At 38.8% G+C, this 17,341-nt stretch overlaps 1 protein-coding gene across 1 annotated transcript in view; it reads left to right on the forward strand.

Annotated features, from left to right (window-relative positions):
• THSD4 (thrombospondin type 1 domain containing 4) overlaps positions 1 to 17,341 on the forward strand; it is a 334,799-nt gene that overhangs the window by 77,722 nt on the left and 239,736 nt on the right. Inside the window, exon 6 of the mRNA XM_049812992.1 lies at positions 1,987 to 2,089. Coding sequence (XP_049668949.1) covers positions 1,987 to 2,089 — 103 coding nt within the window. The remainder of the gene's footprint in view (positions 1 to 1,986; positions 2,090 to 17,341) is intronic.

Consider the following 17,341-nt stretch of genomic DNA (forward strand, 5'->3'; position numbering starts at 1 on the left):
GGTGTACAGGAAATGGTTTATGAGCCAGAAATACTGGTACACAAGAGCACGAGCTCAAGGCTCAGAAAAGGAAAAACAAGAAACAACAAAACTTCACAATAGACTGTCAGAAAATGTGTGCCAGAAAAAAAGGGAAACCATTCCAAAAAGAAACCCTTCAGGCTGGGTTCTTTGCTGGTGCAAACCGATGTTGTTATGCTGTAATTTAATGTAGTGACCTTAATTTATTCCAGCTCAGGTTCTGTCCCTTCACTTTTAGAATATGTGCTATAATTGGTTTCCATTAAAAATGTAAGCTTCCTAGCGTTGGTTGGTTGTTGTGACTGAATTACCCTTGATGCATTGCTGTGTCACAGATGTAAGGATGCGTGTTTCAGTTGTGGGAATATAGCGTTGCTTTCTGCATTTGGCACTAGAAAAGACTTTTGGTCCCACCCTTCTAATGTCGTTTGGTGGCTCATGGTCCTATTTTCAGGGAAGCTTTTTTGTTGTTGTTTTTTTTTTTTAGACAGTTTGTTGAGGAAAACAATATTTGCCTGTACTTGGAGATCTCAGAATGGTGGGCAAACAAAGCACAGAGTGCTGTTTGGCCAGAAACAGTGTTTATTCTAGAAGATTTGTTACTGTGATTCTAATGGAAGATAAAGTAGTCCGTGAACCTTCCCCCAGGCATGTCTTTGGTACAGTTTATAGCCCACTTGAAAAGTCTTGACTTTGACGTCTCACTGATCCAGTTAACAAACATCTTCATATATAGATGGTGGATACAAGCAAGAACTCTTCCGGGACCTCTGGTGTGATGACCAATCTTTCCCCCTATACCAATATAAGACAATTGACTTACAGTTGCAACAAGAGCTCTTCTTACTGAATCTCTTGATGTTCCTTCAAAAACACAGTTATTTAGCCATGCTGCTTTCATATAATACTGTCTCTAGTTTTCCCTTGAAATCTGTCTCCTACAGAAAAAATATTCTGCTGTTCTAGTCCAGTTCTTCATGTAGTTTCTACTGTTCTTGAATAGTGTTTTTAATAGCCATTTCGATCGTCTAAAGGGAACCTTAAAAAATGCACCCGTGACCGAAGCGTGTCAGTTTTCTACTAGCATAGAAATTGTTTTAATTACCCCCCTGCCTTTTCTAGAAATCTTTCTCCCCTTTTTGTGTGCCCACACACAGAGTAGTCTTTTGCTGTAACTGCTATAGTGTGAGGATACAGGCAGAGAAAGTAATTAAGTATTTAACTTGTGTTTACTTTTGGAATCTGCTTCACAGCTAAACCAGGCTTGTCTGCCAAAGGCTTGCATTGCAGGCTACCTAATAAAAGATGTTACTTCTATCTGTAAAACTAGCCCTGCCTCGGTATGTGTGTATGTCCATGCATGCACCTGTATAAAAGAAGCTCTTCCCACTATTTAGCTTCAAGAACTCTGGAGCTAGCATTTGAAAGCACAAGTTAAAATACAAAGTAATGCAATGACTGTAATAGCAGCATGTAGAAATAAAAAAGAAAAAGCGATAGTAAAGTATTGAAGCATGGGATGAAAATGAGAAGTTGGCATGGCCAGCTTTTAATAAGTTATGGAAGCATGTATGTTAAGGGTTTCAACTCTGTTGGATCTGAGCCCAGAAAATTAATAATGAAAAATGTGAAGCTATTGTGGAAAGGAAATGATTTGGATCTAATTTATTGAATTTATATTGAAGTGTCATCTTTTTGCTGAGGAAAATGACAGCCCAATAAAAAAATTGCCTTTTTTGTAGGACTGTTGCTCCATGAACTCCACAAATTTATTTTTTTTGATGCTGTTACTTAAAAGCACACTATTTGTTACCTGTTTTTGAGAAAAGGAGTCTCCTGATGTTAGTTTTGTTCATCTAGATTAGAATTTGGCAATGCCTTCATTAACCTTCTCAAGTGAATTAATAAGAAAGCAATAACAACATTGCTGTTGATTATAATGTGACTGTTTTTTTATTTAAACAGATGTGTCCTGAAAGCAGCAGAAATATTAGAGAGGTACAATGTGCATCATACAATAACAAGCCATTTATGGGTCGATTTTATGAATGGGAACCTTTTGCAGAAGGTAAGGGAAGACAGCTTGGTTTTGCATTATTATAGAGACTGTGTTTTGGAAAGGCAAATGTGTCTTTTACCCAGTGGAAGTCATGAAGCTTTGACTGTTTGAGTCTTGTTCATTTTGCTCTGTTTATCTGCTGCATTTATTCATGGTCAGACAAGTAGATAATCTCACATTGATATTTCTTATATTTTACTAGAACAAAAGCATTTAAGTCCTACTTTGACTGGTATACCATTGGCTCTGTATAGTGTTGCAACAATATTTCAGCTACTACACTGTTAACTGTCTTCTTTTTGTATGTATTTACTTTTGATGACAAAGGCTCAGTATGGCTCCATTTCAGTAGATGGGGTTAATGTTTTTTTACGCCAGCTTAGCATGTGACTCATGGTCCTTATGCATTCATTTCAGGACTCTCTGACTGGCTAATATGTATTTTCTAATGGTATGTTTGATAGTTGGGCTGCTGACTGTGGGAGGGATACCTGTGCTATGGACTTCCCCAGCTGCATGTTGAACTGATTGTCCTGGAACACAAAGCAGCAGCAGCTCTAGTAGTGGTCTGCCACCCCTCTAGAGTTCTAACCCTTGGAGGATAAAATCTCAGTCAGCTGGGGGTTTTAACCTTTCTCCAGAAACATGTTTTGTGAAATAGTTATTTATTTTGTTTGTCTTTCTGTAAACAAGAGCTGGGCCCACCTCAGTTGAGATTTGTGATTATTTATGAGGCAAAGAAGCTTCAAATATGTCTCTGGATTCAGAGGAATTTAGTTCACGTCTTGTTTTTCAAATTAACATTTTTTAAAAGTTGTTTTCCACAAAGCTTCAAAGACCAAAGAGGATTTATGCATAGAGAAATATGTATGCATACTGTGGACTAGCTATCTTTATTATTCTGAGACCATTCCGTCACTTGGCATGCATCACTAGTAGAAGAGTACAATGATTTTGTTGCCCACAGACTGCTTTACCAACAGGCTGTGTGCTCTGTACCACCTGTTCTATGCAATGTCTCGCCTCCAAATGGAGGCACAGTCTCACCTTAAAATTTTAAAACACAGGATATAGGCCTATCTACTTATCCTTTCTGGATTTGAGAAGAACAAAGTAGAAGGAAGAGAATTTACCTGTATTTTTTAAGTGTCTCTTGAATACAGCTTTTATTGCCTTCTGTCTAAGTAGCTACATATAATACAATGCCACACAGTTAAATAGAAGTAATACATTATGCCATGGCTTTTAATGTCTTACAGTCAGTGTTTGCAGGGGTTTCTCTTTGCCAGAGGACTTCATTACAAATAAAGGCTTCAGTGTACTATGACTTATCTTTATGGCAATGCTGTGCCCCTGTATGTCCTAAAATTGATGTAGTGGCAAGATTGTGCACATCTTCAGTGTCAGCGATCTGCCCTGGTGCAATTAGTGCTCTGTGTATGTTTTACTTCAGTCTTTAAATCATCTTGCTAAGTTGCTTTCCCAGCTCCAAAACGGAGGCAAAACAAGAGATTTGGAAAAGGAATGGGAAAGTTTCTTTCATGACGGAGGGATTCTTCCTGGTTCTCATGTTTTTATTTCTCCTCCCTTCACCCTAATAGGTTTAGAAAGAGAAAAGGGTGATAGGTACTAGTGATTTTTTGCCGTTAATAAACTGAGGTAATGTCTGTCCTGTAGTATAGAGCCTCATACTAAGTTTTGAAGCGAAAGAAGCGAAGCATCTGTGTAGGGCTGCAGCTGGGTGTGTTGGCTGGAAGACAGCACGTGCGGCTGTCACTGTAGTGCTCTGGGGGACTGAGGGAACCCCTTGCTGGACTGCATTGTGTGAATAGCTCTCTGAGCCAGCTCTCGGGGTTCTGTGCCTTGCCTCATTGCACGAAGGTAAAACGCCTGTTTTGTAACAATAAAGACCCTTCCAAAGATGTGCTGAAGGAGGTATTAGAAGTCATTGTTTATTTTTCAGGGGACTCAAGGAATGTTGCAAGTGTGTGAAGTTCCTTTTTCCTATACCCAGAAATGGACATTTCCGTGGGTACTTAGCATGTGCTCCCTGTAGTTCCTTTACAGGAGCAGCTTTTATCCACAATTGATGTTACCTATTTTTATAGCTCAACGTGAGTCAGTGCAGATTCAGGTGGGTTCATATCTAACTCCCAATTGATCTAATAAAAGTTTCTTTCTAATGTAGTCATGCCTCAGTCCTGGTTTTATCTGTTGTGGGTATAGTGAAGACTTGCAGAGCTATACCTCTTTATCTCAAATTATGAACATTTAGTATATACTATGCTTTTAATTAAAGTCTTGTTTGTCATTGTGAAGCTGCCCAAAAGGAATTTTCAGAGCTGTACAACTTTGGCAGTTTGTACCATGCATTTAGGCAGAAAAAAGAGCTTGCTACCCCAGCAAGTGTGTGGCTTAAAGCATAGTCTGTGGACAGTATGACTTCTCCTACAACATGGCCCCAAATTCTTATGATGTATTAGCCCTGATGCATCCCTTTTCAAACTGCTATTGACAAGACACAGCCAATGCTGAGACAGCTCAGCCCACCTCCATCTCCTTGCTTCCTACACAGCAGCTTTGACTCACTCTGCCCTGTGCCAGGAAAGATGACTCAGGAGATCTAAAACACGCCACAATAATTTCTTTTTCCCTCCCCTGCATAGCACGGCTTGTTTCTAATGTTTATGTTGGATCAATAAGGGCAGCAAAACCATAATTTACAGCCCTGTCTTCATGGTGAGTTAAGTGTAATTATTATTATTTTTTAAAAATACACATATTTTTATTTCTCCCATGTTCAGATTGGTACAGCTGCATTTCTAACCCCTGTTGTATCTGCTACTGCTCCAACACAAACTTTTGTCTTTATTAAAAAAGCCATATTAAAGGGACTATAAACCCTATGAATTTAGAGTGTTTAATGAAAAAACCCTAGTTCGTGTTGCAGAACCAATAGCATATAATGACTTTAAGGGCAGGATCTGAGAGGAAAGATCCAGTTGTGGCAGAGGGAAAACATCACAGTGACATGACCATAAAACCTGTAAGGAAGTTTAAATACACAGAAGCAATAAATGTTTTAATAGTTCTGATAATTGAACTCTTCAATTTGAACTCCTTATTTCAGCTAACTTCTATTTTTAATTGTGATGAAAAATTAATTACCTGAAGTGTTTGATATTTTGGTGGCTGCATGAAGAGAATCTATTGAAAGGAGAAAACCTATTGCTCCGTTGTAAAGGATAACTTGGTGGGAATCTGACCACAGGAGTCTCTCTTAGTGTAGAATAACTGCATTTTTTGAGAGGAGGGAGACAACTACAGACATTTTGTCAGAAATCCTGTATAAGGTTAAAGAAGAAATAAAGTCCTCTCCAGGAAAATCTCTGTCTGATGCTTCCTGTTCAGGAGGATACCTGCGTAGTCTTACACATCCAAAATACGTCGTCAAATATAGGATTTTCAAATCAACAACTGCAGAAAATCTCGGTCAGCTGCAGACCCTCTTGCTTTGAGTGCTGTTTGCTAATGACAGCCAGGCTTTTGTAATAGACCGTGTTTTATACTGCGGTCCTAGCCATGGGTTTCCGTTACAGCAGTCAGAATTACACCTGTGCCAGGCAGGCAGGTGTAGGAGCGGTCCCTGTGCAAAGAGCGCACTGTGGTTTTGCACTGCGCACTCCGCTCTCTTTAGACACGGAGTCCTGCAGGGACGTTCTGCTTTCCTGGCCTGTGGTGCTCTTTGGCAATCAGGTAACGAGGAAGAGGAGCTGCCGGCAGGACTGCCTCTGCCTGCATCGCCACTGGAAGAGGACTTCGGAGTCTAGGAGGAGCTGTGGTTGTACCTCTGGTATGTAAAACTTGAAATAGCTAAAAATGTATTCCTTGGGGACTTGGCTTTTTTAGTTCCTTTTAAATGTAGCAATATACAAGCAGAAAAATACCGCAAAGTTTGAGCATTTTCTCCTGAGACACAATTTCACTTTCTTAAAAAAAGAGGGTTTTGCGAATCAGAGCCCGGTGCACTGAAAGTCAGACATGGTTTGGCCCTAAAAGATATCGAGGCTTTGCCCCCTTCCCTCGTAGTAAAAGGAGTGCAAAATTTTCACGGAAATTATTCTGTTTCCTTTTTTTGAATTTTTTTCATTTTGTTACTTTAGAGCAAAATTTTAATGGGAAGTTTTCTATAACGCAGACTTGACCAAGCATTTCCTCCACATGATGTTTTTGTTTGCTTTTTGTCGAAGGCCAGCTCTAGTTTCACAGTTCCCCTTTCAGGTGAATGCGCTTGTTTGCAGGCCAGCATGCTTATTTACCTGCGTCGCACTGACAGCGGGAATTCTTGCTGTTTCAAATGTATGTGTTATTTTACACATGCAGCTGTAACTTGTATTAGAGCTCACTGGACGCTGGCTAACAAAGGCGGTAACGGGAATGAGGACGTGGCTAAAGGATCATCATAGTGGTGGCTGTAGAGATGATTTAGTTCCACTTGGTAGAGTCAAGATGTCTTTGGCTTAAAATACTGCATCAGCCAGCTGAGTTTCTAGGAACGGAGCCACGCTCAGATCTTGAAAGCCGTTTAAATAGTTTGTTGCTGGCAGACAGTCTCTGGAACCCGAAGGCCTGCGCGGAGGGGCCTCTGGAACCTGCTGTCAGCGGGCGGGCTGGCCTGGGGGGCAGCGCCTTTCACTGGCCGCGGCCTGCAGAGTCAGCCGGCTCTGGCAGCCAGAGGGGTCTCTGGAAGGCCCGGCAGAGTTCATTCCGTTCCCTCAGATTGCCAGGTCTGGCTTCCTCCTAACGACTTCTCTGCGTTTTTCGGTTTGATTGCCGAGAGACAAAAGCTGTACGGAGCCTGTACGCTGCATTGCTCTTCGGAGCATGGTTTGAGTCAGGCTGAGTTTCGGTCGGGACAAAAATTCCGGTAGCTGAAAGCAGCAGAAGCGTGCATGAAATGGCACTAATGCCACTGCTGCGCTTTCTGTGGTGGGAAAAATGGGTCCCCGGTCTCCCCCGATACCGTTGTTGCCAAACCCACCTGAGTGATTCAAAATCAACTGGAGTGAAAGAGGCCGACGTGGGCCGGGCGTCAGCACCCAGCCTTGTGGCGGGACGTTTGGGCGATTTCAGCTGGCATCTGTTACTTGAAATGTATCAGAATCCAGACTTTCAGTGGATGGAAGGGTATTTGGTCTGCATGTTTTTCATGCTGGATTTCATGGTACTCTTTCTCTAAAATGACTTCCATGTCCGCGATCCATCCTGAAGCCTGTGCTGTGTTCAGAGGAGAACTCAATGTAGAGGTAGATCTGTGCGTGCTGTGAAATCCTTTATGAGTTTACTTTTGTTTTAAAATACCTTCTAGTAACCTGACTTCCAGCTACAGTTGTCTCCCAGCTACAGCTGTGAAAAAGATAAGCTGTGAAGAAAATGAAATGTGTAATTTCCACAGGTGTCTAGCAAATACTGCAACTTCAGTACTTTGTGTCAAATAAGAGGCATTATGATTTAGACTGAATTAATTTTTGGTATTAGGACAGAGACTGAAGACTAATGCAGGGCTGCTACACTTATTTATTTGTGGTTTTTGTTGCTGGATTTGTAACAACAGATTTCACTCATTTTGAATGACAAAATAGCTTCTTGTAACAGATCAAAATGTAGTGGCCCAACTTAAGATGTTAAGTTGCTAAGAAACTTCTCCAGTCTGCTGGTAATTGGTGACACTGAGGACACTGAATGAGCTCCAATTAATATGATTTAAGTAATTATAAAATGGAAGAAAAGCCTAATTAGTCTTTTAAAAAAATCTTGGTCAGGTACTGAGAGGTGCAAGTAGCATTAAGCATTTCTGGAATGGAGTACCCAGAAGTCAGAGAGTTGTTATAGGGAGTATGTTAACAGGACAAAGCAGACACTGCCTACAGATCCTCAACAACCAGCTGTAAGCACAGAGTAGTTTTGCTGATGTTTCAGAGTTTGGCAGGTTTTGGCTCATTTGCTTGGGCTATATAGGCTTGTGAGGAAACTTCTATTCAGTTCTAAAGTCTCATCAATAAGGTGTTTTGTGGAGGATTTTCCATTCAGTTGATCAGCAGAAATCATCCACCAGAACTAGTGAACCTGCTGGGATCCTCCTGGGAACTAGCAATCCCTTCGTAGTAGTGTTTTAAGTCTGCTAAATGAATATCAGAATTCTGACAAGTAACACTTGTATTGTCAGATTTCTAGATGTTGCTTCTAAGTTTTCTGTCACTACAGTTGAGTGTTTGTATATAGCTACCAAATATGCACAAATAATTTTACAACAAGTGTTGGGGCCGGATATAAATGTGGCCTTCTGTGTGTTGTGTAATGTTGCAAATCCTTGAATATTCTGGGCCAACCCTGAATATGTTATACTTGTTTTCAGTGGTTTAGTGTGTTGTTTTTTCTTCTCCTAGAATTATGAGATACATGTATAAACAAATTATAGATATACATTGTTTATATGCATGTTATTAGTGCAAGCATTCATTCAGTGTCCAGTGTTGGATTTCTTTATATCTTAATGTAAAACATTCCTAGAAGCATTGTAAAGTTTGAAATATACAGAGAAACATAATATTTGTGTCACCTTTTTTGGTTAACTGGAAGTGGAACTTTAGTTTAGAGTAATTAGAGAATTAGAGAATTTGTCCTTGCATAAGATTAGTAAGGTAGGCCCTGGTGTATGTTTCCTGAATGCCTTGTGATTTCTTGGCTAGAGGAGTGGAGTTCTTGAGAAGCAAAGGTAACATAGTCCCAGTTTATGAACTCTTGGCCTTTCCTGATTTGTAACTGCCAGTTCCTTGTGGCTCAGAATATGCTGTGCTTAGTTTTGCGTGCAATACTTTGACAACCTAATTTTTCCCCCCAATGGACAAGAAGTCTTGCTGTTTTATTTATACTTTCTCTAGTAAGTTACTTCTAGTTAGTGAACATAGAGATGTTTGAGTATATACACAGTATTTCAAGAAATGATCCAGCTGTGCTGCAGTTCATCCAACTGCACGGTATTATATTCAATGAGGCAGCTGTTTGAAGTCTTCATTTCTCATTGCAATAGACCATACTTCTCTGCTTTTTTTTTTTTTTTTTTTTTTTTTTTTTTTTCCCCCTCACCTGTTAGAAATCTTCTGGATTGCTTTTATTCCATTTTGTGGCTAGTTGTTCTTAAAGCTTGTACTTTAATTGCATGCACTGTATTTTCTATGACAATTTGTTTTTGTTTTTTTTGTTATTCCCGTTTTATGTGTAATGCTGTAGCCAGACAGATTCATCAAGGAGGCAACAGCCAGAGTTTTGCGAGGTTTGAAATGTAATGAGTAGATGGTGTTTGCATCTGTTGATTAGCTACAACGCTAATAGCATGCACTTCTCTAATGGTAGGTAATAACAGAATATAGGTAGTGACAGAATTGGCATTCTTACATGTAATCACAAAACCTCAAAACGATTATGACCACCTGTTTTTTAACTTGTTTGTAGTATGTGTGTAGAAAAAACCCAACCTGTCTAGGAGTTGGTCTCAGTTTCTTGTAAACCAAAAGTTTATCAATTAAAATAAGTGTTAAACAACTAGCTGATATAATTCCCTTCTACATGCTGTTCACATGTACATTTCACATGCACTTTTCTTCAGAGTTATGAGCTAGCATAATTTGAGAATTAGGAAATAAATTTGGAAAAATCTAGTGAAAACTTTGTCCTGTTTTGTATTTTATGAAAACTGATGGCTTCAGGTCTTCAACTACTGCAGAGAACTGATGGCTTCAGGTCTTCAACTACTGTGTGAGTTGATACATGAAATGTACTGCAATTTGCTTTGCTTTGCCTTTTCTATTATCTGTTGGGCTACTTTTAAGTTGGATCAGTCTTAATCTTTAGCTGTTTCAGTAACAGTTACTTAGCAAATGAGCAACATTAAATTGAACAGCAAGCCAGTAGCAGATTAGTGTAAGATAAGTCATCCTGAAGTGTGCACCTGAAAATTTTGACAGGAGCTTAAGGACTATAGGCATACAATTCCTCTTGAATTCTGATGGAATATGAGCTCTGATTTCCTTTAGACTCATTGGAAATCCTGTCTGAGGCAGTGAAATATCCATTTTTCACACAATACTGAAAATTCTGTTTCATTTTTAACTGAAATATCTTTGAAATGTTGCTCACTTATGAGACTAGACTTTATCCAAATGCAGCAGAACAAGAAGTTCATTTGTACTATGTCCATTTTTTCTTCTTTATTCCTGATTTGTGAATGGATCACAAGAGAAAGCAGATGGAAGTTTGCAAAGCTTTAGAAGTATGGCTGTACTACAGTATCTGAGGCATTTCTTTGAGTTCATCAATAAATCTGCTTCCTGAACATCTGTTGTGTTGAGCTTGACCTGGAAACTGTAAATATCCTGTGTATTACTGAAATATGTAACTACTTCTATAGAAAGCTTTAATAAAAAAAAACACTTAGATACTTAGATATATGGAAACTTAATGCTTCCACATGGCAACTTACCTTTTATAGTTATTCTTCCTATATAATTTTATTAATATACATGTTTTGATTTGCATTTGTAAGAAGCTTAGTGATAGCAGAGCCTGGCTTTTACCTGGGATTCTGTGGCTTGTTACAATTCAAATAGCAATGCATACATATTTTTAACTGTAGTATTTTAAGCAGGGACCATACACTGATTTATGAAATTAAACTGTTTTCCTGTAATAGGTCACATGTACTGCATGTTGTAATGTTTCTAGTTCATTGTGCATACCTCAATTTCCCTGCTTTTCTACTTGCTATTTGGGGGGGAAAATGGGTTAAGAGGGATGGGAGTAAGAACATTTGGGTGTTTATAGATGGACATCTGGATGAGCCTCGAGAATTGGAAAAGAGTTGTTAGTGTCTTTAGGAAAATCAGAAATGACATCCATTGTATGTTATCATTCAGCAGTAAACTCGGTACACTCCAAAGTGGACTTGAACGTAAACCATGTAAGCAGAATGTATTTTTAAGAAGACAGGAAAGTGAGAGAAAGGAGACGAGCTGACAAGCTATATCTGTCCTAATCTTACAGGATTTAGATAAATTTAGCCTAGCTTTGCTGTAGAAGAGATGTTGTCTTCTGTATCCAGCTGACCAATATTTACTGCTTTATTTTAGTGTATCTGACCTGACTAGTTGCATTAATTGCGAGTTGGGTAAAGATCTCAGGAAGAATTATGCCCTTATTTCAAAGCACATTTCTTGGTTGCTTTGGTGGGAGCAGAAAGGTAAGGATGGATATCGTGGCTTTCGGGCTCAGATTAAGAAACAAAATTGTGTCCAGATTGTGCGGTAATGAAGATTGTTAGGCTAGAATAGAATATAGAGGGAAGGTTTGATTTTTGTAAAGCACATGTGGAAGTGAGTGGTATAGATCCTTTTAAGCTTACTTTGATAAAATTTGGCTTGACTCTCTCCACTTGCTACCAACAGCAAGACCTCCATGGGTTCAGATCAGTATTCATGTCCACAGTATCAACAAATTGCCTGATACTGTGCAAGCGTCTCTGAGAAATGCCATGCAAATGGATACAATCGTGATTTGAACCGAAAAAAACCCTCAAAACCCCAACAGGTTTTTTTCCACTGTAATATTCTCTAATTTTATTTGTTCTTCTGAAAATGAGTAAACAAAATCTTGGTTGAATTTCTATAGTAGATTTTTACCTGTTAGTGGCCCTTGGACAAGATACAGACACCCAGCATTCAGAAATTATTTTTTTTAAAAAAACCACCACTACCCTATAAAAATTAATCAATGGAATACTTTGATCCACAAAACCCAACGTCCTGGTATAAAGTACTTAGTAGCTTTATCACAGCTTTCTCAGTGTCTGACTTAGCTGTCAAGCAAAGTCTTTAATAAGCAGGACTACATGAACTAACAGTATATGACCTCACATAATTTGTAACAGTCCTTATATTTATATTCCTTATATAGCTTCATTGTCTCCAGTGGCTGTGCAGAGCAGTCTGAAGCTTGCTGCAAGTGGACAACTGTGGATTTGGATCCCTTTAATTTGGGGAGCAGTCTGGGTTGTACAAACGTGGGCATGGGAATACCTTAGAAGTAGAGTCCCACTAGGAATCAGAGGGTGTGGTTATGGAAGCAATCATCCAAGAGTGAAAATTAGCATAGACCAAGGTTGCTTTAAGTTAACATACCCTAGGAATTTAACCAGCCTTGGGCAATTTCAGTGGTTGGTCTTCATCTTCTCTGTGTCCTCTGTTTTGGATCTCTGAGCACAAGTTTCTCAGAGCCAAAACCTCTGCCATGCATGAAGTAGGAAATAAAGATAATGTTGATTCCTCTTTCTCGTCAGTTCTAGCAAGGGTTGTGTGGCAACCTTACCCAGTGGTAGAATGATAATATTTTTTAATCTCCATTTAATTTTGTAGCATCAGGTTCTTTTTGTATGTCGGGTTTGTCAAGATAAGGGAGAGAACAGGGTGGCAAATTAGGTATCTCTACTGTCTTATCAAAAGGGAGCTTTTCTTACACTTTTTGGTGCTTTGTGTAGAACAAGTGCTTTGGGATGCGTTAGTCTTTTTTGAGATGATATTGTCTTTTTTTTTACTCCTGTTGTCCATGGGGAAAGTCCTCCGTTAAGCTTCAGAGCCAAAATATCACTCCAAAAATTTGCCTTTGCTGTTGGATCAAAATCTTTCACTTCCTTTGGCTTCTTTATAGTAAAACACCAATGTAAAGAGGGCATCCTATTCTTATTCCAACACCTCTTTTGGGATGTGAAAAATGAATTTTAGTCTGAATTCTCCTAAATCTGTTCCTTTCGATGTTAGATTCCTTTTGTAGCAGACAGAGACTCGGATGCTCTGTACAGATGTATTTTACACCTTCACAAGGAAACTATTTCTTTTATGATTGTAGTCTTAGGAGTCTTTGTCATGCAGATCTGCACAACCATTTCTTGTAGTACAATGCACTAAAATGGGCGAAAACCTAGGTTTCACAGTGTTTTGCACGTGTGCGCTTCTTGCACAAACCCCAGTGATCATGCCATGTCTCCCAGATCCATGAAATAGTCTGGAGAATAAAATAGAGGTGCAAGATCGAGACTGTGTAATCATTTTAACATGTTATACACTAACTTTGGGGAATATTGAATAAGCACGGCAACAATAAGCAAAGGACTGTCAACATGTGTTCCATCTTTGTTGTTAAATGTATGAAATATTTATTCAACGCATTTCTTGTACAATTTTCAATTTTTAAAATCAAGAACTCTTGATTTTAAACACTTCCTTTTGTGCAGTGTAGGTTGGTTAACATAGAAGGCAAAATTGAAAAATGCCTGGTGAATATTCTTTTAATGTTTAAAAAGAAATGAACAACTGAGACATAGGGAGAAAATACAGAAAGTGAGCTTGGTAAGTGAAGTAGAAAAGAGGCTCCCTGCTAAAAAATACTTGTCAGGCCATCTTAGATTTTTAAAATTATTATTTTTGCCTCAGTTTATGTGGAAATAGTTTTGTTGATTCAATTATGCTTTTCAAAAGGTTTTAAACAGTTTCATAATATCTTCTATGTGTTTGGTTTCAAAAAAGCTTTCACATTTATCTACTGGGGCCGACAGTGATTGTCCTAATGTGGTATTGAGTGTGTAGCAGGCTGTGGAGCTCCCAGTCAGGCTGCTGCTGAAGTTAAAGGAACACAATAAAAATACGACTTTTTATAGGTCCTAATGCTCCAGGAGTTTTTCCCATTCACTTCAGTGGCTTTTGGATGAGGTCATTTAGAAGAAAGTTCACCATGTAACTAAAAAAGTGAGCACAACTGAGGTCTGATCCCACAAAACTTTGTGGCAGGTTGATCATATCCAGATTTCTATATATGAAGAGAATAGGTGTGTACCTGATTCTGTGGAGGCTCAGGACCTCATTAGAAATTTTCACAATTTCTTTGAAAAAAGATGACTCAGTTCAGACTCCACCTGTGGTTCCTACTCTGTTCAGGGGTTCAAGGAGCTTTTGCTGAGTCTGGGCCTGGTTCTCTTGCGTGAGCATACAGGCAGGGACTCGGAAGGCAGTGGCACATAAAAATGGGATTCAGAGTGTTCTTTCATTCTGTGAAGACTTCCAAGTACACAAGGAAGGGATTTTGGGACCGTCTCAGAGACCAAATTACTGCCTTCTTCACCCCACCCCAAGATGTCTCTGTCTTTTGTTTTACTGTATGTGTTCCTGAGCAATTGAAATTGTGACTACTAAATGAAACATTTATTCTACTTTTGACCTTTTTAAGTAATAACAGTTCTTCTAAAAATTCAAAGTAGTATATGTATTCCTTGTTCAAAAAACCTCTGAACACTGAAGGAACTTTTAAGGAAACAAACTATAAAAGGGGTACTAGTACATTTCTCTCTTTCCTGTCTAGTTTGGGAGACTGATTTCTTCCGATTATTTTTCGTTATGTTGAAAGAATTACATATTATGATAGTTTTCATTTATGGTTTGTTCATTTTGAGCCTGTTCCAGTATCAGCTGATACAAAAGGAAAGATAACATTAACTTCAGAAGGAGTCAGATGTGAATCTAAACATTTATGTTCACAGTTTCCATTTGTGTACTCAAAAATTGCTTATGCGTACTCTCAGCAGTAGAACTTGCGCTTTTGCTTTCTGGAATATTTAGGTGCAAAATTCTATTTTCTTAATGTAATTTCTATGTCATTGTGCAGATTTTAGAAATTAACATCTACATATACTGAAAAGGTAGATACGCAAGTTCTGGTTCCAGTAAAATTTGTGGATTTCACTTGATTAGCTTTATAAGTGGTTTAGCTTTAACTCATCAGTTTCGAAACTGTGGTTTGGGTCAGTCTACAGGAGGGGCTGGAAGCTTTGATCATGGTTATCAATAGTGGTGTGGTGTGAGTTCACAAGTCCAGAAGTTGTGGCTAGCTGAAAAGTTTAGGAAGCCTGCTCAAGTACAGATGATGTTAGGTTCAGATCTGGCAAGTCTGCTGCTGCTGTGTTTTAATAGTAGGTGGTTTATTGGTGGTTTACATTTAAGCATGATGTGGGGCACTTAAAGCTTGAGCAATTTTTGCCCGAACTAGAAAATCCAGTCTCTCAGGTAAGGCCATAATTGCAGGCTTACCAGTTTACGGGGATGCTTGGGTCGCTTCTGGAGGGGCTGTCCCGGTGTCTGCCTCTGAGCCATAGCAGTGGTAAAGTTTAAGACAGGCTTGTGAGTTACTGCTGCTTAACAAAAGTACATCCCTGGAAACGTGCTAACTGGTAATACCTACCTATACTTTTAGCAAAGTGTGGCAAACACAAGGTGAAAGTAATTTGCTTAAGCCTCTCTTATTCTGGTAAAACCTCTTTCTGTGGCATATGTGTGAGAAGACTTTTCTTTTGTAGTACAAGGTGAAAGCCTGCAAGGTTAGTCCCTGTGGCTCAAGCGGAGTACTGAAACTTGCCAAACTCAGCCTTAGTCTGGAGTCACTGTGCAAGACTTGAAGAGTGGGGGAGGGATGGGAGGTCGTAAAGATAAACTGCTACAGTGGGTTCATAAGGATTAAGTATTATAGCCTATTTTTTAATGTGGCATTCCTTTAAAAGCCCTCAGATTGACAATTTCCAGCTTCATCTCCCAGTATTTCAAAGGAGCGCAGTTTACAACTCTCATTGATGTAACTTTGCTAGAAAAATGAGGTTACTTATTACAATGAATGTGGGTGCCTGTGCTGCACATTATTATTTAAATATAGGCATTCCTGTGTTTCTGGAATATTCTGTTAATGTTTTGAATGGAGGTTTTTGGTAGTGCTGAGTGTTATGAAGGGAATTAAAAAGATTTTGCCAATTTAGCCAGCGTAAGTAGTTCAACTGGCATTTATATATTCTTGATATTCCTTCTTGTTATGATGAATTACTATTTTCAAAGCAAGGAAAATCTTACCCACTGTGAAAGAAAAGCTTATAATATGGATGAACATCAGAAGAAAGAGATTCCCAGTGGTAGTATATAAAATGAAAAGCAGAACTGGCTTCTATTGTGCTCTGTTTCCATTAGACATCTTGGAAGTTTTATAAGCACGGCGCATAATAAATATCTAAGCCACAGTTTGAGGTCTTTTACAAAGGAGAGACAACTCTTGCTAATATTTTTCTGGATCAGTCCTCCCTCTTACACCCAGATAGATACAAATCTCTGGCATTTGTCCACAGAGTCAACTTGTGAATTTGTTAATTTGCTTTCCATATTGCACTGTATAACTCTGAATTTAAATCCAAACACCACAAATTTAAAATTAAGTTTGAAAGAGCCAGAGAAACTGTGCATTAAATTTGCTCATATATCTGCAAGGAGAGGAGATCTGCTTCTGAGTAATTTTGGTCAGAGGCCTAAAAATACTGAAGTGCAACTCACTATGGTTGGTTCTGCTGAAACGGTACAGTGATCCCTCTGGAGAGAGATCACAAAGAGCTAACTGTTTGGATCCATTACACCACTGAGGTGGATATCAAGTATAAAAACAGAAACAGACCTCAAAAAGTTGAGCCTGATCTTTTTTTCAAATATAATAATATGAGTCTGGTGACATCATCAGATCTGAAAAGTAATATAGACTTTGACTGTGGGGTTTTTTTCATTACTCCAATATAAATGTAACCCAGTGTATGTAAAAGGCATTATAGCAAATCCACAAGCAATTTCCTTCATTGTGACAAATACTGTATCTCATTAGAGCAAAACAAGCCCCCAGTTATGTGGCAGAACAACTACTTAATAATTTCAAGTTCCTCCAACAATGCTGCCGAAACAACTAAAAAATCAACATCTAGTCCATTACTTTAATCAAGTAAAGTAATGAAGTTACAAATAACGAACCAAATGCAGATCTGGTGAAAAGCAGAGCAGTGCTATTGGCCCTACGCTCAGATAGCTATGACTGATGATGATGTGGCTTAAGGCATTGGAACTGGTATTCTGAGGGAGAGGGGTGGCTGGGCTGCAGAACTAGATTTTTGGCTTGCATAGATTTCCTATCTAACAGTGAGAAAGTTAGTTAATCTTTCTGTGTCCAGATCCTGACTCTCAAACTCGGTTTAAAATGCCCTTTTTATATCTCATGGGCTTTCTGTAATGCATATGGGGTGCTTTAACATTACTGACAAAAGCTAAAGCATCTGTAAGCAAACAACAGGTCAATGTTTACGTAAAA

Source organism: Accipiter gentilis, chromosome 10 (assembly GCF_929443795.1).
Source record: "Accipiter gentilis chromosome 10, bAccGen1.1, whole genome shotgun sequence".
NCBI classification, from domain to species: Eukaryota; Metazoa; Chordata; class Aves; order Accipitriformes; family Accipitridae; genus Astur; species Astur gentilis.